The following is a 24,966-nucleotide window of genomic DNA, read 5'->3' on the forward strand; positions in this document are numbered from 1 at the left end:
CTTTTTGATGCTATATTCTTGAATTTGGTCTGATCACGGATTTCAGTTGAACAATGTATGTACAGTTGGAGGTGAGGAGTAACAGATTGTGATGTGGGGATTGGCGGAGGGACTGTATGCATCTTTAACATTTGTGTAGAATAAATCCAACATTTTATTTTTCTCTGGTTGATCAGTTGGCAAACTGTTGGAAAGTTGGAAGTGTAGCAGCTAGGGAGACAGAGTTGAAATCTCCTGAGATTACCATTAACGGGCTGAGATGTTGTGTTTGTAAACTGACAAAAAAACAGAGTTGATGACATCACAAACAGTGCAGGTTAAGACATTCACCGCAAGATAACACAGACAAACTCTCTCGGTAGATAATATTGACATTACATCAAACAGTTCAGTGACCCAGACACAAAAATCCTCACAGTGATCAGTCCAGAATTACAAAATCTAATACACTATATTGTTAACAAGCACTGCAATTCCTTCCACCTTTGTTTTTTGCCACAGGTCTTCATGTCTCTATTTGCCCATATCATCTGAAAACCAGCAAGAGAGGTGTTGGATTCCGGTAGCCATGACTTGCTGAAACACAATCTCAATATTCCCTCTCTGTCTTCATGAGCACTCCAAGATTCCCAATCAGTTTGTTCATGCAGGTGTGGAAACCATGGCAGGCTTTCGGTACTCTCACACAAATCTGGTCCCTCTTGACTCTTCATTATCAATTAGGCCTCAGTTTATTTATTCATTTATTTTGTTTGTTTTGTTTATTTAGAATCAAATAATCTAAAATGAAATAAAATACAAAGCAAAGCCAAAAGGCCTACCTTCTAATATCAAAAAAAGAGAAAAGAAAAAAAAAGGAAACCTCATACAGCCAATGCGCATATTTTTGTATCCATAGAAATGAAAACAGACAGTTTTTCTATCATTCTGTTGATAATAGTAACAATATCACTAATACTATAAAGATTACCAGGATGACCACTTCTTGGCAATATTTTCTTAACTTGTTGGTTTTAAACAGTGAATTCATGACGTGATGAACCTTTTTTTTATTTTCTCAGTGCAGTTGTCCCACATACTAACTGCCTTTACTGTAATGCTGTGATAGTTTCTATTGGTTCTTATAGCTGGTTAATTGAACATGCAATTTTGTATCAATTCATGATATTTCTATTCTTTTTGGAACAAATTCTGAGTATTATGGGGCAAGGATTTGTTTCTTGACTTATACTCATACTTTAAGCTGTTTTGAGGTCAACCAAGTCCTTAAATTGGTGTGTTTTTAATTTTATAAAATGTAGGTTAGATTCTTCTGTCAAAGCGGTTTTGTTTATGATTCTTATTGCTCTTTCTTGCAGTATGTATATTGGATGTGTGTTTGTTTTGGAGGCATTTGCCCAAACTTCCACATAGTATGTCATATGAGGAAGTATAATGGAATAGTAAAGAGTGTGCAATGATTTTGGTTTATCATCTTTAACTCTTTATAGTATTGAAACTGATTTTGATATTTTATTTTTAAATTAATTTATATAGCTTTCAGAATAATCTATTTTGTATAATCACTCCAAGAAATTTAATTTCTGAGAGATTAATGAGAGATTTCCGTATATAAAAATTTTGGTTTTACTTAAGCTCAGTGTTCATTTGTTGTAATCAAACCAAATCTTTAGTTTCTGTAATTCATTTTCCATCTAATTCAGAAGTTGCTCGAAATCATCACCACAGCACAGTAAGTTGGTGTTATCTGTATTGTCTTTAGTGTTTTGGAAATTCCACACGTCATTAATTTACAGTATAAATAGCAGTGGTCCTAAAACAGATGCCTGGGGAACCTCACATGTAACAGTTTTCAATTGTGAGTTAAAATGATTCTTTTGTACAAACTGGTTTAGATTTTTAAGCATAACCTTTCACCCATGATAGTGCAATCCCTCTGATTCCATATCTATGAAATTTATTGAATAATTAATCATGGTCAACAGTATCAAATGCTTTTTTTTTTATTTAATCTAGAAATATGCCAATGGCATATTCCTTTTTTTCAACTGCAGTTGCTACTGTATCAACAAATTCAAAGAGTGCATGTGTTTTAGTGAAAAGAGAGAAATCAACCCGGCGCTCAGGTGTATCACGAACAGTCCAAAGTGGTGCTCTTGGGGTAGGGAAATCCACGATCAGAAAAGAAATAAGTCACAGGCACTCAAAAGTAGAACAGGAAGAAGGTATAAATTAAAAAGCCTTTAATGACTTTGGCTAATCATAATAAAATACCAACATGTTTCAACCACCACCGTGGTCTTCATCAGGGCAAAGCAGAAGTCACAGAATGAACAACGGTAAAGACAGTTAAACCCCACACCTGGATCAGGTGTATAATTAGTGTGCCACCAATAACAATTGGAAGAGTAAGGCGCACCTATCATAGAGGGGGGGGGGGGGGGGGCATAGATCACAATACAATAATTGTTGTTAAAGTACCAGCATGACAAAAACAATAAACTCTTTAGATATACAAAATAGCAAATGGGCAGATAATGACATCAGAACAACATACAGACAAAATATCATAAAAAACATTTAAACTCGATATCTTCATTAAGGCCTGGATACCTAAGCGCATCTAACTGGTGGATCCAAAACGTCTCACGTTGGTTGAGCCTGCGGATCCGGTCGCCGCCTCTATCAAATTTCCCTACCCCAAGAGCACCACTTTGGACTGTTCGTGATACACCTGAGCGCCGGGTTGATTTCTCTCTTTTCGCATATCTTTGGACAGATTTGGGAACTGTCCTCAACTCAGGCTTGGCTCTGCTTTATCTTTTAGCAATTGGTGAATTTACTACGATGGAGACACACTCGTTTTCTAGTGAAGAAGGAAGAAACATCATCGTTACTGATTCGCTACTCACACAAGCGGCTAATGCTCCTACTGCTGACTGCTCAACGAAAAAGCATGAATTACGGAAACTCCTTGAGAAAGACTTAAAACTTAAATGGCATGTCGTGTCACTTTCGGATTATTGGAGAGAAGGACTCATTCCTCGTGGACTTCGCCTACATAAATTTCCCTCTACCCACATTGAAGACGCTGAATTCAAATCACAATGGGAGGCGGTGCTTTATAAATGCTCAAGGGATTTGATGTTGCTACTGATTCAGGATGGCAGAAAAACAGGGATCTTATACAGTCCCGTATCAATGAAATCGAATCTGCACTACCCGCACCATCTGAACATCAGATTCCCTTTCAGCAAACCTTAGAAGAGGAGATGAGCAAACTCGAGACTACTATCAAGAGTCTAAAAATGCGGAAGTTTAAGCGCGACAGAGAGGACTACGACAGGGGTCAGGTGTATCGTTGGAACCAACAGCGTACCTTAAAGTATTCTATCACAAATCTGGACATACACGTCTCCCTGCCACTATAAATGGTGACATTAGCAGCACACCTGATTATTCTACTCCTTCTAACACTCCTAGGACTGACACTTTGTTCAAACCCAAATCCTACTTTACTCCAGTGGTGTCGAACCCCTCTCTCGTTGCATTTTGTAGAAAAGTGGATTATGAGATACAACATGTATTTGGGACACAGTCAAGACCTACCCAAAAACTTAATTTGACTTCGAATGAACGCAACGCTCTCACAGAGCTCTCAAACATGGACGATATCATCATACGCCCTGCTGACAAGGGTGGGGCGGTGGTGGTTTTATCTAAAGAGATGTACATTGTTGAGGCAACACGCCAATTGCAAACAAGACATTATGAAAGACTACATACTAATCCCTTGCCTATACTGACTGTGACCTTTCATAATATGTTGTCCCATGCTGAGAACGAGGGATGGATAACTCAAAACGAACGTAAATATATGACTATTGAATTCCCTTCTTTAGCTACATTTTATTTACTTCCCAAGGTGCATAAGCCTCCTTTTGACAACCCTCCGGGGCGACCTATTATTTCGGGCAATGGTACCCTTACTGAACTGGCATCTAAGTTTGTGGACTTTATGATTAAACCTTTTGTCAGGACTTTACCGTCATTTATTGAGGACACTGTGGATGTGTTGAACATCCTATCTAGGCTTGGGAATGTGAGGTCTCAATATCTCATCACAATGGATGTTGAGTCCCTTTATACTAATATCGACCATGAAGAGGGTTTACATGCATTAAAACATTTTTTGTCTGAAAGAAAGGACATTAGACCACCTTCAGACTTTATTGTGGACCTTACTGAGTTTATTATTTACAATAATGTTTTTGTGTTTTCTGATGAGCTATACAAACAAAAAATAGGTGTTCCCATGGGTTGTTGCTTTTCACCCAACTACGCGTGTTTATATTTGGGGCTGTGGGAAAAACTTCATGTCTTTAACTCTACCAATCCTTTCTATCATTGCCTAACATGGTATGGTCGCTTTATTGATGACCTTTTATTTGTGTTTAATGGCACCGAGACTCAAGTTAAGGGGTTTCACCAATATCTTAATTCTATTAATCCCAATATCAAACTGTCCCTGGAGTACTCGCAAAACAAAATTGATTTTTTAGACCTCACAATTTCTATTGACCAAGAAGGTAATCTGCACACCACCATCTTCAGAAAAAAGACATCTCGCAACACCATTCTTAGAGCCGATTCCTTTCACCTTATTGATAACATCCCTTTTGGTCAGTTCCAGCGTTTACGCCGCATCTGCAATGATGAGGCGGAGTTTGAAAGACAGGCCAATGACATGACTGACCGCTTCAGGAAGAGAGCCTACAATCCTGATACGGTGGCGCAAGCCCGGTTAAGAGCGCAGGCTCTGAAGCGCTCGGACACTCTGATTAAAAAGAGCCTTAATAGAAATAAACTATCTCGACCCTTTTTTGTTACACAATACAGCTCCGAGGCCAAACAGGTTACACGGATCATCAGGAATAATTGGGCCATTATTAACTCGGACCCTGATCTGCAACAGATCTTTCCTGAACCCCCGTTAGTCTCCTACAAAAGAGCTCCGACACTGCGCGACAGACTCGTACACACCCATCTTCCTCCTGTTAAAAAGGAGAGTTGGCTCAAGAGACCGTTGGGAGTCTACCGTTGTTATAATTGCCCTCATTGTGCTCATCTTATTCCTTCAAAAGCATTTACTGATTTTAAAACCAACAAGGAATATAGAATAAAAGATTTTATAAATTGTAACACCACGTTTGTATAGCCTATTTATCGTCTGTCCTGTCCGTGCCCAGGTGTGTTCTATGTAGGACGCACTAAAAGACGCCTACGTGATCGACTTGCTGAGCATAATATGCGATACGCACGGTTAATGCTGACTACCAGATGGCCCAACATTTCCTACAAGCGCACAATAAGAACGACTCCTTGCTAAATATTGAGGCTTTGGAGCACATCAGGCCCTTTGATAGAGGCGGCGACCGGATCCGCAGGCTCAACCAACGTGAGACGTTTTGGATCCACCAGTTAGATGCGCTTAGGTATCCAGGCCTTAATGAAGATATCGAGTTTAAATGTTTTTTATGATATTTTGTCTGTATGTTGTTCTGATGTCATTATCTGCCCATTTGCTATTTTGTATATCTAAAGAGTTTATTGTTTTTGTCATGCTGGTACTTTAACAACAATTATTGTATTGTGATCTATGCCCCCCCCCCCCTCCCTCCCTCCTCTATGATAGGTGCGCCTTACTCTTCCAATTGTTATTGGTGGCACACTAATTATACACCTGATCCAGGTGTGGGGTTTAACTGTCTTTACCGTTGTTCATTCTGTGACTTCTGCTTTGCCCTGATGAAGACCACGGTGGTGGTTGAAACATGTTGGTATTTTATTATGATTAGCCAAAGTCATTAAAGGCTTTTTAATTTATACCTTCTTCCTGTTCTACTTTTGAGTGCCTGTGACTTATTTCTTTTCAGCATGTGTTTTAGTTTTTTTTAGGTGTAAACCCATATCGCTGTTCATAAAGTACATTATTTTTTGAGAGATGAATTCATATAATTTGTTGTGGAATATTCTATAGAGTTCTTTCGAAAACTGTGGGAATAATGAAATAGGCCTATAGTTAGTGAGCATATGTTTATCTCCAGCCTTATATATTTATTATTTCAAACCGTTGTGGTTTTCATTTTGTAAGGGAATACCTGGGGTTGAAAGTCTCGATAAATGCACAGCATTTTGGCGGGCATATACCGGTTTTCGGCGGGTGTGACGAATATTTTGAGTGACGAAAAATAATAAAAATAATTCCATATAATTCTATTTTAATATTTCAAGATCACAATAATCTTCCAATTTAGAACTACAATAAGAAAACGAACTAACACAAATAAAATACACTTCAATTGGATACTTTTAAATTTATTTTCCTAAGCCACGCGGAGCCGCAGCATAAGGATGAAAGAGCCGCATGCGGCTCCGGAGCTGTGGGTTGTCGACCCTGAACTATACACATAACTTCTTTTTCATCATTTCATCATTCATTTTCAGCTCCCCTTATAAACACTGAGTTTATGGTTTTACTCTGCAACAAACTGTCTCCTGCACCTTTATCACTTTTATCACCTTTTATCGCTGTTTTTATGTTCCATACTGCCGTTTTTGCACTACCACAATCATAACTATGCTGCTAACTTAACTCATACTTAACTTGTACATAACTTATACATACCAACCGCACTGCATATTTTTTTATATACATTTTTTATTGGCTCTTTTAGTTTTAGCTTAGTATATGTCTTACCTGTGCAGATTGTGCACAGGTAAGACATGTTTACTTTGTATTGATATGTCCTGTCCTATCTGTTGTGCCTGTGCACTTTATATGTCACCGTGAGAGTGTGTGAAACGTCCTCTTGATTCCTTTGTATGTTTCGGCATGTGAAGAAATTGACAATAAAGCAACTTTGACTTTGACTTTGACTTTGAACCTCAGTCTTTGCAATTTCCCCAGCCAAACCAGGACCAACAGTGACAAAGAACTCATTAAAACCCATTGATGGTTGTGTTTTGTTTGAGAAAATAACTTGCTTATTCGGATTTTCAGGTTTGATTATTGATAATGTTATTTAATACTTGCAATGTATTATTCATATTATCTTTATTATCTTCTAAAACTTTACTGTTAAGTTATCTCTTTTACAGTCTCTTTTACACTTTCTTTCTATATTTTTTATAGATCTGCTCAGCTTTGGTTTTTCTTTTCGTGAAAAATTCTTGATATAATAGGTCATTTTTCTGAGAAGCATTTTGTATTCCCTTAGTTAGCCATTGTTTTTTCGACAGATTTCTCTTTTATTATTTTGCTCACTGGTGGACAGTGTTATAAAGTGATGTTATTATAGACTAAAAGCTTTTGTATGCTATATTTACGTCATCGTCATAAATTGTGCTCCAGTCTTGGTTATTAAGATCTTTCTTAAGAGAACATATTGCATCATTATTAATCGCATTTTGAGATTGTCTTTGTCTCTGTTAGTGATGTGCGATTGAGTCAATCGTTCAAAACTCGAGATTCTTTTTACTGACTTGGGAGTTACGAGCAGTAACTGGGTAGTAACGAGTTACATTTACTTGAGTAAGTTTTTGAAATAATTATAGTTCTTGGAGTAGTTTTAAATCACTATACTTTTTATTTTTACTTGAGTAGATCTGTAAAGAAGAAACTGTCCTCTTACTCTGCTACATTAGGCTACAATGAGCTTGTTACTTTTCTTCTTACCTCTTTGGTATTCTACGCCTCATTATTGTTATTCCCCCGCGTACGCCTCATTTTAATGTTTTATTCTGACAGAGAGAGAGACTTGCGCCAAAAGCTCTTCACGTGACTGTCAGTGGGGTTACATGGCACTGTAAAAATCGTATTAAGGGCTAAATTACAATGAGTTGAAAGTCACTCTAAACCTGCTTGTAGACGCTGAAGCACGTGGTGAATCAGACTTTGCGTTCTGCGCATGCTCCAGATGTTTTCCCGGGGTCGTGACCCGGAAGTCAAAGGAGACGATATTCCTGTTGTTGTCGCCGTCAGAAAGAAACAAACAACGCGATGGAGAATGCTCCGTTGGGCATCGAGTTTGTGCAACAAGCAGCTCATCACAGACCAAATGTAGAGGGACGTAGCTTCATCTTGCTCTGCGTTCTCCATCTTTCTCCAATGCCTGAGTTTGTTGTTGTTGTTGGTGGTGAAGAGGTCAACAGGAAGTGGCTCTATTAGCAACAGTTGGAATGGGTACAGCGCCACCTATCATACCGGGGTATGACACGCTTTGTGCCAATGATTCCATTTACTCAATTCATCAAGTAATTCATTAATTTATTTTAATTTGTTTTATTGATTGGATGAACTCTAATTTGCCTAAAGATGATTATTTTGTATTTTTGTCTGTCTGATTGAATGCTTGTGTTCACAAATGAACCAAGCACTTTTTTACTCTTACTCAAGTAATTATTTGGATGACTACTTTTTACTTTTACTTGAGTCATATTATTCTTAAGTAACAGTACTTTTACTTGAGTACATTTTTTTGGCTACTCTACCCTCCTCTGGTTACGAGTCATTGTCTCCATTAACTCGTTCACTGACTCACCGCTGCTACTGCCGGATAACTGCAAAGAGGAGACATGCCACACAACTGTTATTCTAACTGCAATTGCATATAGGTATAAAGCTCATTGCTGTATTAGCCCCGTGGCTGAAGCTACTTCGTAAAGCTAGAACTGCTTATTATTCATCATTGATAGAAGAGAATAAGAACAATCCCAGGTTTCTCTTCAGCACTGTAGCCAGTCCGAGCTCTGCTGAGCCAGGTATTCCTTTAACTCTCAGCAGTGATGATTTCATGAGCTTCTTTATCAGTAAAATTGTTTCTATTAGAGAGAAGATTGATGGAGTCCTTCCCACTATTATCAGTGATGTATCATCAAGTACAGCAGCTTTAGAAGTATCTTTAGAACCTGATTTATATTTAGACGGCTTCTGCCCAGTTGATCTCTCTGAGCTAACAACAGCAATAGTCTCTTCTAAACCATCAACTTGTGTTTTAGACCCAATCCCAACCAGACTGTTTATGTTCATGCATTTGGCAGACGGTTTTATCCAAAGTGACTTACACTTATATGTGGGTAGGATAAGGGGGTCTTGCCTAAGTAGGACCCCTACTGGAGGTAGTACCTCATGCAGGGGATTTGAACCCAGGTCACCCTCATGAAAGGTGACAATCTTACCACCACACTATCCATATTGGATTTGATCCATCTGTCTTTGTTGACAGGATATGTACCTCAGACTTTTAAGGTTGCTGTAATTAAACCTTTACTTAAAAAACCTACTCTTGACTCAGAAGTGTTGGCTCATTATAGACCTATATCCAATCTCCCTTTTATGTCTAAAGTTCTTGAAAAAATAGTTGTAGCTCAGCTTTGTGATCACTTACACAGAAATAATCTGTTTGAAGAGTTTCAGTCAGGATTCAGAGTGCATCATAGCACAGAAACTGCACTGCTGAAAGTTACCAATGATCTCCACAGTCGCCTCAGGCACGGCTCAGCCCGGGAGATTGGACCGAAAAAGAAAAAGTTTTCAGTGCAATCTGTTGGTTTCCTTAGCTAGGAAATTGTTTTTAAATTGGCTCTATTTGAACGAATTGGATTATTTTATGAATAATTATGATTACAATGAATTGAATTCCAATTGGCTTGAATTGTACTTTATTATCTGAGTGCCTTGAGATGACATTTGTTGTATTTGGCGCTATATAAATAAAAATGAATTGAATTGAATTGAAAATTGAATCTCCTCTTAGCCTCTGATAGCGGACTTGTGTCTGTGCTTGTCCTGTTGGATCTCAGTGCTGCATTTGATACAGTCGATCACAGTATCTTATTACAGAGACTTGAACATGTTATTGGGATTAAAGGAACTGCATTAGGCTGGTTTAAGTCATATTTATCTGATAGATTCCAGTTTGTTCTTGTAAATGAAGAATCTTCCTCACACACCAGAGTAAGTCATGGAGTTCCCCAGGGTTCTGTGCTTGGACCGATTCTTTTCACTTTATACATGCTTCCATTAGGTAACATTATTAGACAGCATGGCATAAATTTCCATTGCTATGCTGATGATACCCAGTTGTACTTATCTATAAAACCAGATGAACCCAATAGGTTGGTCAGACTACAAGCATGTCTTAAAGACATAAAGACCTGGATGACTCAGAACTGTCTGCTTCTAAATTCAGACAAAACTGAAGTCGTTATCTTTGGACCTGAGCGTTTCAGGGAGAAATTGTCTAGCTATATAGTTACTCTAGATGGTATTTCCTTGGCTTCTAGTTCTACAGTGAGGAACCTTGGAGTTATTTTTGACCAGAACTTATCATTTGACTCACATATAAAACAGGTTTCTAGGACTGCCTTCTTTCATCTTCGTAATATTGTTAAAATCAGGAACATCTTGTCTCAGAGTGATGCAGAAAAACTAATTCATGCATTTGTTACTTCAAGATTGGACTACTGTAATTCTTTATTTATGGGCTGTCCCACATATTCTCTGAAAAGCCTTCAGTTGATCCAAAATGCTGCAGCCAGAGTTCTGATGAGAACTAACAGCAGAGATCATATTTCTCCAGTTTTAGCTTCTCTTCATTGGCTCCCTGTTAAATTCAATATAGAATTTAAGATTCTTCTCCTAACATATAAAGCTCTTAATGACCGAGCTCCATCATATCTTAAAGATCTCATTGTAAGATATTTTCCTAACAGAGCACTTCGTTCCCAAACTGCAGGTTTACTTGAGGTTCCCAGAGTTTCTAAAAGTAGAATGGGAGGCAGAGCCTTCAGTTATCAGGCCCCTCTCTTGTGGAATAAGCTGCCAGTAAATGTCCGGTAAGCAGACACCCTTTCCACTTTTAAGACCAGGCTTAAAACTTTCCTTTCTGATAAAGCTTATAGTTAGGGATGGCTCAGGTGATCCTGAAACATCCCATAGTTAAGCTGCTATAGGCCCAGACTGCTGGGGGGCCTCATCTGTCACACCTTTCCTCACTTTACTCTCTTTATGTATATGTGACATTATTGTGGTCATTAACTCGTGTTTCCCTGTTCCAACAGATATCCTTTGAATGGTGTTACAGTGTTTGTTGTCCCCTCTTTCTGTCCTCTCAAACCCCAGCTGGTGGAGGCGGATGGCCACCCTTCCTGAGTCTGGTTCTGCCAGAGGTTTCTTCCTGTTCAAAGGGAGTCGTTTCTCTCCACAGTCGCCTCAGGCACGCTCAGGACGGGAGATTGGACTGAAGGTGCAATCTGTTGGTTTCCTTAGCTAGGAAATGGTTTTTGAATTGGCTCTGTATGAATGAATTGGACTCATCACAGCAACAGCCTATGCAGTAACTGTTTTTGTATCATATGAATGACTGACTATCATTTGTTTATTTTATATTGCAACAATATGATGACCCTTTGTGGGTCAATAAAATAATTAATGTGAGGAATGAGGAAAGATATTTTGCTCTGTCATAATAAAAAGGGCTGTGACCTTTGGGCAGAGAGTGTGTAGAGCCAATGACAGAATATAGCTGTGTGGATTAGAAAAAGAGAGTTCTGCTCAAATCACCATCTCGCTCGCTCTCCTCTCTCTCTTTCACACACACACACACACCCACACCCACAGGAGGTGTGATCATGTCTATGTGTTTTAGACCAACTTTTGCAAAACAGTCAATGGGGATGATTTTATCTCTAATTTGTCAGTGGCTGTTTCCCTTCCTGGTTATTTTTCAGTTATACTTACTGCACGGCAACAACAAGCTCAGAGTTCAGAGATCTCCAACAAGAAGAAATTAAAACATCAGAAGTTTCCTTTATACCATGTCATAAAATCTGCTCAAGTTTTTCTTCATTAGCATATGATGTACAACATTAACCCGTAGCGATAGAAAAACTTGGTAATCACCATCAGTATTGGAACCCAAACTAATAAGTCCTATTTTTACACAGTTTGAGCTTTTGGAACAGCTGAACCGCACAACTGAATAAAGTATTGTGGAAAGTCTTGTAGGGACTTTTGTACTTGTGCTGCCATCTATAAGATTGCATTATCATTGAGTAAAATGAGGAGATCGGTATCATAATACATTTCAACAATAAAATGTGAAACTCCAAAAAACTAATTCAACAATTCAATAAACACAGAGGAAAGCCTAAATGGGTAACTGGTATTAACTGTACAGTTTGTTTAGGTGTAAATGTATTCAGAGGTAAGCACGAGCTTGGACACAAAGTAAGTCTGTTCTAGTCATTCACCAATGAACAAAGGTTCTGCAAATCAAATTCAATCCATATAAAATCAGAGCAAGACGTGATTAATTTTGATATTTCATAAATCTGAAATCTTTGGGAAAGATAAAACTGCAAAGTGAAAACAAAGTATAAAGAATGGCGTAAATACTTTGTCCGTATATCATCTTAACAAACAGTTGTAGAAATAGAGTAAATTATTGACTGTAAATGCAATTACCACTTAATTACACTGAAGCATCAATAAAACATAAAACTGACAATTCTGACGATTTAAAGAGATACAGGGTAACCCCTAAAAACATTTCAAATTACAAAGTGTTACTTACACAGGACTAGAATTCAAAGAGCAATGGTCCACCATCATCTCTGGGAGAAAATCCAGCTTAAAAGAAGCCATAACGGAAAGATATGTTTCTTTTTCCTTCTTCCGCTTTGGAGCAAAACTGACACAGTGATCAATGAGATGGTGGTGGTAAACTCCAGATTTTACGCTTACTGGTGAGTCCGTGGCAACTGCTATAATAAGGCAACTCGGGGTGGGTGGGGGGTGGGGGGGGGGGGGGGGGGGGGGGGGGTGATAGAGGGGTGGGGTGGTCGGGGGAACCGTGGCAGAAAAAGAATAGCTTGTTGCAATAAACTAATCAACCTGGAAAAGCCGTCCACTGAAAGAGAAATAACTATAGCTAAGGAAACACCTTTGCATACAATGTATGAAGACAGACACAATGTGGCAGGCCCTCTGGTTGGCTTTCCAGTTTCTGGGACCAGGAGTAAACACTGCATGGAGATCATGGAGACAGAGGGATGCTGGGAAAACTGGAGCCAGGGAAAGAAATGGCCATTTGGACCACCACAATCAAAGTGCTGATGATCCACACCCTTTGTGTACATTTTTCCAAGGCCAGCAGATCTGGCTGCAGTGTCAGATAAACAGGGTGTCAGATTGATGGTGATAAGCCTCACTGGGCACAGAGAATGAAAGCAGGAGCAATACTACTCCCGAGTCAGTAGCTAATCCCTGGACTTTCCCCACTAGGGCCTAACAATTAGGTTCCGGCTGAGGGGGGCTGCGTTTGCCCCATTGTCTGACATGCTGTGCTGGTTTGCGTGATATTTGTGTATATAAAAACAGAAATTAGGCAAGATCAAATATCATTGGCTTTGGCCATAACACACACAAACTTAAAGGCTTAAAAACACCTACAATATTAATAAATATTATCAATAAATACACTAAAGTGTTTTTGAACCTGCCCTGAGGTAGAAGTTTGTTAATCTCAATGCAGCTCATTAGGACAATACATCATTTTAACTGGTACAAGTTTTCAATTGTTAAAAAATCGTTATGTTTAATTATATTCTAAAGGTAAAACTGTCTAAAAATGAAAAGAAGCATTAACGTCAAGGCAAATTATTTTTATAACTCAGCATCATAAATTGGCTTTCCTGGTAAATCTTTAGAGTATGCCTCTTGTTTTTGGACCTCTTAGTGCAAACAAAAGCAGCATATCAAATTACAAATGCAGACGTATGGCTGAACAAGCATGTAATTTTATATGTAACATATCATGTAAAGTTTGATTTGCATTCGAATGCATTTTTGGTTGCACTTTACATTACACCTCACTAATAAGATGGTAATAGTGGAATAAAGATGAGATATTTAAGATAAAATTATCGTATATTTACTATAGCCAGGTAATAATTAAAGCAGTAAAAATGGGGAGATTCAAGTAATGACAAAATTACATTTTACTGAGTAATCTGGGCAAAAAACCTGTAGTAATAATGAGGAAAGAAATTTAAAGATGCTCACAAGTTGAAACTATTTGGCTGATGTATCATATTACTTGACACCTTAAAATAATAACATAGTAAGTAATACAAATATAAGAAATACCATGATGACTTGCTATCAATAAAAATGATAAAACAACTGGTAATAGGGTGACAGGAAAGTGGTAAAAACTAAACAATAATGATTTAATTACAAACCCCCTTATCTTTAAATGTCATAAAAGAAATGAAACTGGTAATTACTATATTACTGTAAGGAAATGAATCCCTTACGATATGATAGTCTTTTGTTTGAAGGTATTGCTATAGAAATGAGATGTTTATTCAATTCAATTCATTTTTATTTATATAGCGCCAAATACAACAAATGTCATCTCAAGGCACTTAGATAATAAAGTCCAATTCAAGCCAATTGGAATTCAATTCATTGTAATCATAATTATTCATAAAATAATCCAATTCGTTCATATAGAGCCAATTCAAAAACAATTTCCTAGCTAAGGAAACCAACAGATTGCACTGAAACTTTTTTCTTTTTCGGTCCAATCTCCCGTCCTGAGCGTGCCTGAGGCGACTGTGGAGAGAAACGACTCCCTTTGAACAGGAAGAAACCTCTGGCAGAACCAGACTCAGGAAGGGTGGCCATCCGCCTCGACCAGCTGGGGTTTGAGAAGACAGAAAGGGGGGCGGGGGCACTGTAACACCATTAAAAGAATATCTGTTGGAACAGGGAAACACGAGTTAATGACCACAATAATGTCACATATACATAAAGAGAGTAAAGTGAGGAAAGGTGTGACAGATGAGGCCCCCCAGCAGTCTGGGCCTATAGCAGCTTAACTATGGGATGTTTCAGGATCACCTGAGCCATCCCTAACTATAAGCTTTATCAGAAAGGAAAGTTTTAAGCCTGGTCTTAAAAGTGGAAAGGGTGTCTGCTTACCGGACATTTACTGGCAGTTTATTCCACAAGAGAGGGGCCTGATAACTGAAGGCTCTGCCTCCCATTCTACTTTTAGAAACTCTGGGAACCTCAAGTAAACCTGCAGTTTGGGAACGAAGTGCTCTGTTAGGAAAATATCTTACAATGAGATCTTTAAGATATGATGGAGCTCGGTCATTAAGAGCTTTATATGTAAGGAGAAGAATCTTAAATTCTATTCTGAATTTAACAGGGAGCCAATGAAGAGAAGCTAAAACTGGAGAAATATGATCTCTCCTGTTAGTTCTCATCAAAACTCTGGCTGCAGCATTTTGGATCAACTGAAGGCTTTTCAGAGAATATGTGGGACAGCCCAATAATAAAGAATTACAGTAGTCCAATCCTGAAGTAACAAATGCATGGAGCAGTTTTTCTGCATCACTCTGAGACAAGATGTTTCTGATTTTAACAATATTACGAAGGTGAAAGAAGGCAGTCCTAGAAACCTGTTTTATATGTGAGTCAAATGATAAATTCTGGTCAAAAATAACTCCAAGGTTCCTCACTGTAGAACTAGAAGCCAAGGAAATACCATCTAGAGTAACTATATAGCTAGACAATTTCTCCCTGAAGCGCTCAGGTCCAAAGATAACGACTTCAGTTTTGTCTGAATTTAGAAGCAGACAGTTCTGAGTCATCCAGGTCTTTATGTCTTTAAGACATGCTTGTAGTCTGACCAACCTATTGGGTTCATCTGGTTTTATAGATAAGTACAACTGGGTATCATCAGCATAGAAATGGAAATGTATGCCATGCTGCCTAATAATGTTACCTAATGGAAGCATGTATAAAGTGAAAAGAATCGGTCCAAGCACAGAACCCTGGGGAACTCCATGACTTACTCTGGTGTGTGAGGAAGATTCTTCATTTACAAGAACAAACTGGAATCTATCAGATAAATATGACTTAAACCAGCCTAATGCAGTTCCTTTAATCCCAATAACATGTTCAAGTCTCTGTAATAAGATACTGTGATCGACCGTATCAAATGCAGCACTGAGATCCAACAGGACAAGCACAGACACAAGTCCGCTATCAGAGGCTAAGAGGGGCTCATTGGTAACTTTCAGCAGTGCAGTTTCTGTGCTATGATGCACTCTGAATCTTGACTGAAACTCTTCAAACTGATTATTTCTGTGGAAATGATCACAAAGCTGAGCTGCAACTATTTTTTCAAGAACTTTAGACATAAAAGGGGGATTGGATATAGGTCTATAATGAGCCAACACTTCTGAGTCAAGAGTAGGTTTTTTAAGTAAAGGTTTAATTACAGCAACCTTAAAAGTCTGAGGTACATATCCTGTCAACAAAGACAGATTGATCAAATCCAATATGGAAGTGTCAGTTAATGGGAAAACCTCCTTGAACAGTCTGGTTGGGATTGGGTCTAAAACACAAGTTGATGGTTTAGAAGAGACTATTGCTGTTGTTAGTTCAGAGAGATCAACTGGGCAGAAGCCGTCTAAATACAAATCAGGTTCTAAAGATACTTCTAAAGCTGCTGTACTTGATGATACATCACTGACAATAGTGGGAAGGACTCCATCAATCTTCTCTCTAATAGAAACAATTTTATTAATAAAGAAGCTCATGAAATCATCACTGCTGAGAGTTAAAGGAATAACTGGCTCAGCAGAGCTCGGACTCTTAGTCAGACTGGCTACAGTGCTGAAAAGAAACCTGGGATTGTTCTTATTCTCTTCTATCAATGATGAATAATAAGCAGTTCTAGCTTTACGAAGGGCTTTCTTATACGTTATTAAACTATCTTTCCAGACTAATTGAGACTCTTCTAAATTAGAGGAACGCCACTGTCTCTCCAGCTTCTTGCAGTCTGCTTTAAAGCACGCAGCTGTGAATTATACCAAGGAGCCAGCCTCTTCTGACTGATTACCTTCCTTTTCAGAGGGGCAACATTGTCCAGTGCTGTACGCATTGAAACTATAGTGCTGTCAACAAGAGAGTCAAGTGCTGCTGGAGTAAAGTTTAGGTAGTCGTCCTCTGTCATATCTGCACATGGCAGTGAAGAAAAGGATGATGGAATTGATTCTTTAAATCTGGTTACAGCATCCTCTGATAGACACCTTCTATATGTAAACTTCTTCTCAGAAACTGTATAGTCAAGTAATGTAAACTCAAAGGTTATCAGAAAATGGTCAGATAAGACAGAGTTATGAGGGAACACTGTTAACTGTTCACTCTCAATGCCATAAGTCAGCACAAGATCAAGGGTGTGATTAAGGCAGTGAGTCGGTCTGTGAACACTTTGAGAAAATCCAATAGAGTCTAATATAGAATTAAAGGCGGGGTAGGGGATCTTTTTCTGGAACATTTTTTTTACATATTGCTTGAAATACTCTTCACACCCCCATTGCAACCAATTAATTAAAAGTTTTGACACAAATATGAAAAGTTTTAGTGGCCTCTAGAACGTACAATCTAGGAAAAACAGTATCCAATCATTGTGAACGGACCGTTCACAATGATTGGATTCTGATGCCGTCTATCAAACTGCAATCTGCTCCTCCCTCCCCCTCCCCCTCCTTCCCCCTGTGCGCGTACCCTGCTCCGTGAACGAAGCTTGGCAGGAAGCTAAACTAGAGCCAGCTTGGCTAGCACCTAGCATTATTAAACGTATAGTTATCATATACTAAATACTAAATACGGCAACGATCGATGCTTGCTGTCAGAACAGCGCTCGTGCACCTTCTTGCTCGTGCGCGTTCATGTACTCTAGAGGCGTGCCTTCGGGGGAAAAGTGAAGAAAAGGGTTGGGACTTTTTACCTGTGTATTTTCAAAATGCAGCTTCGCTGGACTCAAAATCCAGGATCTCCTACCCTACCTTTAAAGTTCATATTCAGGCTGTCATTTTCAACATCTACATGAATATTAAAGTCACCCACTACAATGACTTTATCTGTACTCAGCACTAACTGGGATAAAAACTCTGAGAATTCAGACAGAAACTCAGAATAAGGGCCAGGTGGACGATACACAACAACAAACACAAGAGGTTTCTGGGATTTCCACTTTGCGTGGGAAAAACTGAGAATCAGAGATTCAAAAGAGCTCAAACTAATCTTGGGTCTGGGACTGATTAGTAACCCTGATCTGAAGATAGCTGCCACTCCTCCTCCTCTGCCTGTGGTTCCAGGAACGTGAACATTTAAACAGTCAGAGGGAGTTGATTCATTAATGCTAACATGATCCTCCTGCTGCAGCCAGGTTTCTGTAAGACAAAATATATCAATATGATGATCACAAATCAACTCATTCACTAACAGAGACTTGGAAAGGAGAGATCTGATATTCAGCAAACCATATTTAAAGCAATACTATGTAACATTTCTACCTTAAAATAACAGCTTGAAAAAATTTGTGCGGCTAGAATGAGTTTTAATATTACGATTGGCCTGTCTCCTATGCCCTTCGGGGGTCTGAGTTGGAAAAACTGCGCTATGTAACTTTGCTGGACCGGCCCGGGAGCTGAGCGGAAGTACTTCGACTTGCTTTCTGGCACACCTACCGCAAAAACAAATAGACCCCTCTCACGCTCCCAGGTACATTTGATTACTCTTACCTTCTCGGTCGACATAGCTTGCACCTTCTGACTCCTCGCCGGTTCGTCAACAAACGTGAAAAGTGAAAGTGAAAGGGTGTTGTATTTACGACAGTGTAACCGTACATTACCTCCAAGCCTGTAGGGGGAGCTCCAGAGTGGGCTTTTTGAGAAGTTACATTGTATCGCTTTAATAGTTTGATGTTTTTGTTCAGTTAAAGTTTTTGTTTTAATTTTTTTTGCACAAGAGGATTTGCTCCTTTTGTGTTAATTGATTGGGTGGGTAGCAGCAGGTGGGAAGCTGCAGAGAAGTGTGTAAGACTACAACTCTGCATCCTGGTCTGAGCCCTGGGTTGTCATGTTTTAGGGTGGCAAATAAATTCGTCCATGTTTCTAGAAATGAGAGCTGCTCCTTCCAAAGTGGGATGGATGCCGTCTCTCCTCATCAGACCAGGTTTTCTCCAGAAAGATTGCCAATTATCTATGTAGCCCACGTTGTTTGCTGGACACCATCTAGACAACCAGCGATTGTAGGACGACATGCGGCTAAACATGTCATCACTGGTCAGATTTGGCAGGGGTCCAGAGAAAACTACGGAGTCCCACATTGTTTTGGCAAAATTAGACACCGATGCAACATTAATTTTAGTGACCTCCGATTGGCGTAACCGGGTGTCATTAACGCCGACGTGAATAACTATTTTACCATATTTACGTTTATCCTTAGCCAGCAGTTTTAAATAGGATTCCATGTCGCCCGCTCTGGCCCCTGGAATGCATTTGACTATGGCCGCTGGTGTCTCTAATGCCACGTTTCTGACTATAGAGCTGCCAATTACCAGGGTTTTGTCCTCAGCGGGTGTGTCGCTGAGTGGGGAAAATCTGTTTGAAGCGTGGACAGGTCGATGATGAACAACGACCTGTCCACGATGCAGTTTCATTGCTGAAAGCTCTCAGTTGGAAGCCCTTATGGTAGTTTCATGTAATAACCATGAATCAGGGCGTCAAACTGATCAAATGCCTGACTGTTTCTATTTAATTAAATTGCAATATTACATTGAAGGAGACATATTATGTCCTTTTTTCTAACAAGTGGACACAATTTTCTGAGATCTAACTCAAATGTATGAGGTAGACCTTATATCTGTTGGCCTAAACAGATATTACATTAGATTAGATTAGATTAGATTAGATTCAACTTTATTGTCAAAGAGCAAGTACAGGTACAAGCCAATGAAATGCAGTTAGCATCCAAACAAAGGTGTGCTTTTATATATACAGAATAAATAATATGTACATAATATACACAGAATATATACAGACTAAATATATATACTATGTAAATAAGTAACTGAAGATTAATAATTTAAATAATTAAAAATAAATAGTGCATAGACAGTGCAAAACAGAGTGAAATGAAAAAGAACAGCGCAAACCAGAAGTTGTGCAAATGGCAGTGGAGTGCAAGATGGTGCTATTGGGTGGGAGGAGAAGAGTGGGTGGGTGGAGTAGGATGGAGGGCTGGAGTAGGGCGGAGGCATGGGGTAGAATTCAGCAGGATCACCGCCTCGTGGAAGAAACTCTTCCTGAGCCTGCTGGTGCGGGAGCGAAGGCTTCTGAAGCGCCTGCCGGATGGGAGGAGGGTGAAAAGTTTATTGTTCGGGTGGGAGGAGTCTTTTATAATGTTCCTGGTTTTGCCTAGACAGCGTCGATGGTAGATCTGATCGATGCTGTCCAGCTGTTTGCCAGTGATCCTCTGGGCGGTTTTCACCACCCGCTGGAGTGCTTTCCGGTCTGATGCAGAGCAGTTGCTGTACCATACTGTGATACAGTTAGTGAGAATGCTCGCAATGGTACAGCAGTGGAAGTTCACCAGGACCCTTGGACAGAGGTAAGCTTTCTTAAGGCTCCTCAGAAAGTAGAGGCGCTGTTGTGCCTTATTAATTACCATAGAAACAAGGCTATTAGTGGCCCAGCCAGTCCTTTGCCGATTTAAAGGGACAGTTCGCCACTTTAAAGGGACAGTTCGCCACTTTAAAGGGACAGTTCGCCTCTTTAAAGGGACAGTTCGCCTCTTTAAAGGGACAGTTCGCCACTTTAAAGGGACAGTTCGCCTCTTTAAAGGGACAGTTCGCCTCTTTAAAGGGACAGTTCGCCACTTTAAAGGGACAGTTCGCCTCTTTAAAGGGACAGTTCGCCACTTTAAAGGGACAGTTCGCATCTTTAAACGGACAGTTCGCCACTTTAAAGGGACAGTTCGCCTCTTTAAAGGGACAGTTCGCCTCTTTAAAGGGACAGTTCGCCACTTTAAAGGGACAGTTTGCCTCTTTAAAGGGACAGTTCGCCTCTTTAAAGGGACAGTTCGCCACTTTAAAGGGACAGTTCGCCTCTTTAAAGGGACAGTTCGCCACTTTAAAGGGACAGTTTGCCTCTTTAAAGGGACAGTTCGCCTCTTTAAAGGGACAGTTCGCCACTTTAAAGGGACAGTTCGCCTCTTTAAAGGGACAGTTCGCCACTTTAAAGGGACAGTTCGCCTCTTTAAAGGGACAGTTCGCCTCTTTAAAGGGACAGTTCGCCACTTTAAAGGGACAGTTCGCCGCTTTAAGAAGAAGCATCCATGTCATCCTTTGATGCCGTTTAGGCTTGAATGCTTTTTCTTTAGGCCTTGTGAACCATTCCTGAGCAGCCGTGATTGGTTGAGCGATACGCACACTTTGGCAGGCCCCTTCTAAATTTCTTCAGAAATTTTCTAGTTTTAGCTAATATGCAGGCTTTAAATTTCAGTGAATTATGTCCTGCAGTGGCAGAGGTATTTTTTAATTTTTTTATTATTTAATTTAAATTAATGTGGCCTCTTATGATGTTTGTGCTGTATACTGTGCGTACACAAGCTTGCAGGGAGGCTCCTCAATCCATTCATTTGTCTGTTCATTTGATGTGTATGGATTTGTCCTGCATTTATTTCAGTGTGCAGACATGCAGGGTGTATTATATACAGACCTTTGAGTGTGTATTTATCCTTGTGTTGTATAATATGCTTTGGTTCTGGGCTTTTTAGAGTCTCTGTGTGACTTCAGTTTTGAAAGGAGTTGATGGTTTACCTGTTTTGATTTATCCTTATTCAATAAAGGGACGGAATGTTACACTTTGACGTGTATTTCTATTTATATGGGATGTGTATTTTATACGACGGAGTATTAGGGCCACACTGAGGAAGAAAAAAAAGTCATACATTTATGAGACTGGTTCTTTCTGTGGAAAAGATGCCTTTTCTTGCATAGTCTTTCTAAAGCCCTGATACTTATGACAATGTGATGCTGATGTGCCAAAAGATTAAGTTTCTCCTTGTCTGTGAAACCTAAAGTACAAATCCCCAAAATGCTCCACGGTCCTCATTTTAACAACAAGTCTGTGGCCCTAATATTCCGTCATTTTATATATATCCTGACAGTCTCTGGGAAACTGTACATGATGTAATGATTGTGATGATCCCAAACGTGTAAATAATGACAGTGGCTTTAGTTATATGTGATAACAATGTGCAGTGGGCAGTGGAAGAACGAAAGTTACGTATTTAACTACGGTTCTATGAATCCTGGATGACCGCCAGAGGGGGTGCTTTCAAGCACTGAATGATACATCTCGCGCATGCACAGGTCGAGTGTTTATACCAACAAAGTCACTCGTGACCCCCTGATGACCCCGGAGAGCAGGGGCGCCGACTTATGTTTATGCCGGTGGGTGCTCGTGGTTCCCAACTGGGGGTCGCGACCCACAGAAAGACCCGTTTGCATAAAACCTTGCTTTCCAATAATATAACCATTTCATGAGTTGGTCACTTTATTTGTATGTGTAATAAATATATCCTATTTATTTTCCCTGCGGATGTCACATCAGTATTTTACAATAAAATAGCCTATATTTGATTGAAATTGATAATGGAATTAGGCCTATGTTACAGTTGGCAAACGCTTTTCTACAAAGCGACTTAAAGGAACAGTTCACTATTTAAGACCTTGAGTCCCAGTTCCAGCTTGTTTATCAAGAATAAGAAATGAGGAGACCATTTTCACAACAATAGCTCATTTCTATCCATTTTGGCTGTTTTCGCTGGTCCATCCTGCTGCTACAGACAGGGTTCCATTGGGCACTCTGTTCAATGTCCTTAAAACAATACTAATGTTAATTTTAAAGAAAAGGTCAACTCACCGGGTGGTTCGTGGTATTAAAAAAAAAAATGTCGGCGCATTTTATGGTTTTCCATCCGTGTAATCCGTGTTCTATGCTGTTCAGGAACTATTTTTCATGCTAAATCACGACGCACGTAAACATCCGCTCTATATTTGAGTCTGAGGCTACGTGCCCACGACAACGGTAACGACAGATAAACGCAGAACATTTCGACAGATGTGCCTATCTTGCACACGGCGACGGCGTTTTTAGGAGTTCAAAACGAAGAAAACGCAAACGCCCTCCAGAGTGGAGATCTTGAAAATGATCCAACCTCTCGTCTCCGTAGGAACAGTTCAAAACGCAGAAGTGCGTTTTTTGCACACATTAAGTGGGTAGTTCTCCATGAACGACTCCCATATCTCACTATATTTATTTTGGACACTCTCCCAATCCACATTATCCACTGCCTTCCTGGCTTTGTAGTTCAGTGTCGTGTTCAGGAGCAACTGGACCTCATCGTCTGTCCAAACAAAGTTTGAAGGCGTACTGTTGTTGCTGCCGCGCTTCGCCATTTTCTTCCAACTGACGCGGAGGAAGTAGCCACAAAACAGGCATTTCTCATATTTATTAATATATAACAATATAACTCATATAACAATACCAAAGGTATTGTTGCTACTGCCACCTACGTCCGGGGCGTGCATACTACATCGGCAAACTGCGAGTTTTATGAGTTTTATACGTTTTCCCTGTTCCCATGGATAGACAGATATCCACCCCCAAGCGCTCGTGAGAACGCAGATAAATTGTGGAGGAAAAAAACGGACATCTGCGTTTATGCTTCAGAGCGTTGTCGTGGGTACGTAGCCTGAGGCTCTAGCCCACTCCCGGCCACCAGATGGGAGTTTCACCCTGGCGCAGTGATCTGACAGTGAAAGTGAAAAGTCTTCCAAACGGAATACAATTGGATTACAAAATGCTAAATAAAGCAAGAAATAACTTTTATTTCGCAACGCAATTTTTTTTGGGACACACAGGAACATCCACTAACCACCCGGTGAGTTGACCTTTTCTTTAAAATTAACATTAGTATTGTTTTAAGGACATTGAACAGAGTGCCCAATGGAACCCTGTCTGTAGCAGCAGGATGGACCAGCGAAAACAGCCAAAATGGATAGAAATGAGCTATTGTTGTGAAAATGGTCTCCTCATTTCTTATTCTTGATAAACAAGCTGGAACTGGGACTCAAGGTCTTAAATAGTGAACTGTTCCTTTAAAAACCGATGACATAATCACAACATGCACTGAATTGAACTGAAAATATATTTATACAAACTGAAACTAGTACTGAAACTTATACTCACGACTCGGAGACCGCATCCACTCAGATTCTTATACTTCTTTATTGGTCATACATAGTACGTCTTCTTAAAATGCACGCGTGCTGGAGCAGGAGCCCCGGGCGCAGTATGTGCATTGCACCGCACATTTGCTGAATTTAATGGTACATGACGTCGCCCAAAGCATCCCTGCATATAGAAACTTCATGTCCCTCATCCGCGAGTTGATCACACTGATCAGAAATTCACCAAAACGACTCGCTTGGTTCAAGGAGTTTCAGGGTACAGGCGCAGCATCGCTGAGACCTCTCTGCCCCACTCGCTGGACTGTGAAGGCGGCCTCTTTACAATCCATTGCTGCAAACTACAGTGCTTTGATGGACTTTCTAGAGGACTTGAGCGCAAAAGAAAAAGGTGATGCAGGGGGGAAAGCCAGTGGCCTGCTCGTGCACTTGCAGAAGTTTGGAACTTTTTTTTCTTTGCGGCTCATGCTCACTTTCTTCTCTCGCGTGGAGGCGGTCAACGCCGCTCTCCAAAAGCGCCAGCTACACACACAGAGCCCAAGAGAAATGATTGACACACTGAGAGGCGATCTGAAGGCTATTCGGGAAGGATTCGGTGAATTTTGGGAAAACACTACAGCAGCAGATGACATGGCTTTAGAAAGCCCGGTTTTGCCCCGACCAAGAAAAATTCCCCGCCGGTTGGAAAACGCAATTGCGCCGGCGCGCAGCTTCCAGACACCTGACGAGCTATACTATATAATGGTTGATTGTGTCACTTCAATGCTCGGATTTTTCC

General features: G+C 39.9%; 1 protein-coding gene across 8 annotated transcripts in view; it reads right to left on the reverse strand.

The window, feature by feature from the left end:
• celf1 (cugbp, Elav-like family member 1) overlaps window positions 1-12,709 on the reverse strand; it is an 89,521-nt gene extending 76,812 nt beyond the window's left edge. For all 8 annotated transcript variants that reach the window (XM_075462640.1, XM_075462552.1, XM_075462822.1 and 5 more), the window contains exon 1: window positions 12,639-12,709. In XM_075462640.1, the coding sequence (XP_075318755.1) occupies window positions 12,639-12,709 (71 nt within the window). The remainder of the gene's footprint in view (window positions 1-12,638) is intronic.
• Window positions 12,710-24,966: the final 12,257 nt, after the last annotated feature.

The sequence above is a fragment of the Odontesthes bonariensis genome, chromosome 1, assembly GCF_027942865.1.
Source record: "Odontesthes bonariensis isolate fOdoBon6 chromosome 1, fOdoBon6.hap1, whole genome shotgun sequence".
In the NCBI taxonomy this organism is placed as follows: Eukaryota; Metazoa; Chordata; class Actinopteri; order Atheriniformes; family Atherinopsidae; genus Odontesthes; species Odontesthes bonariensis.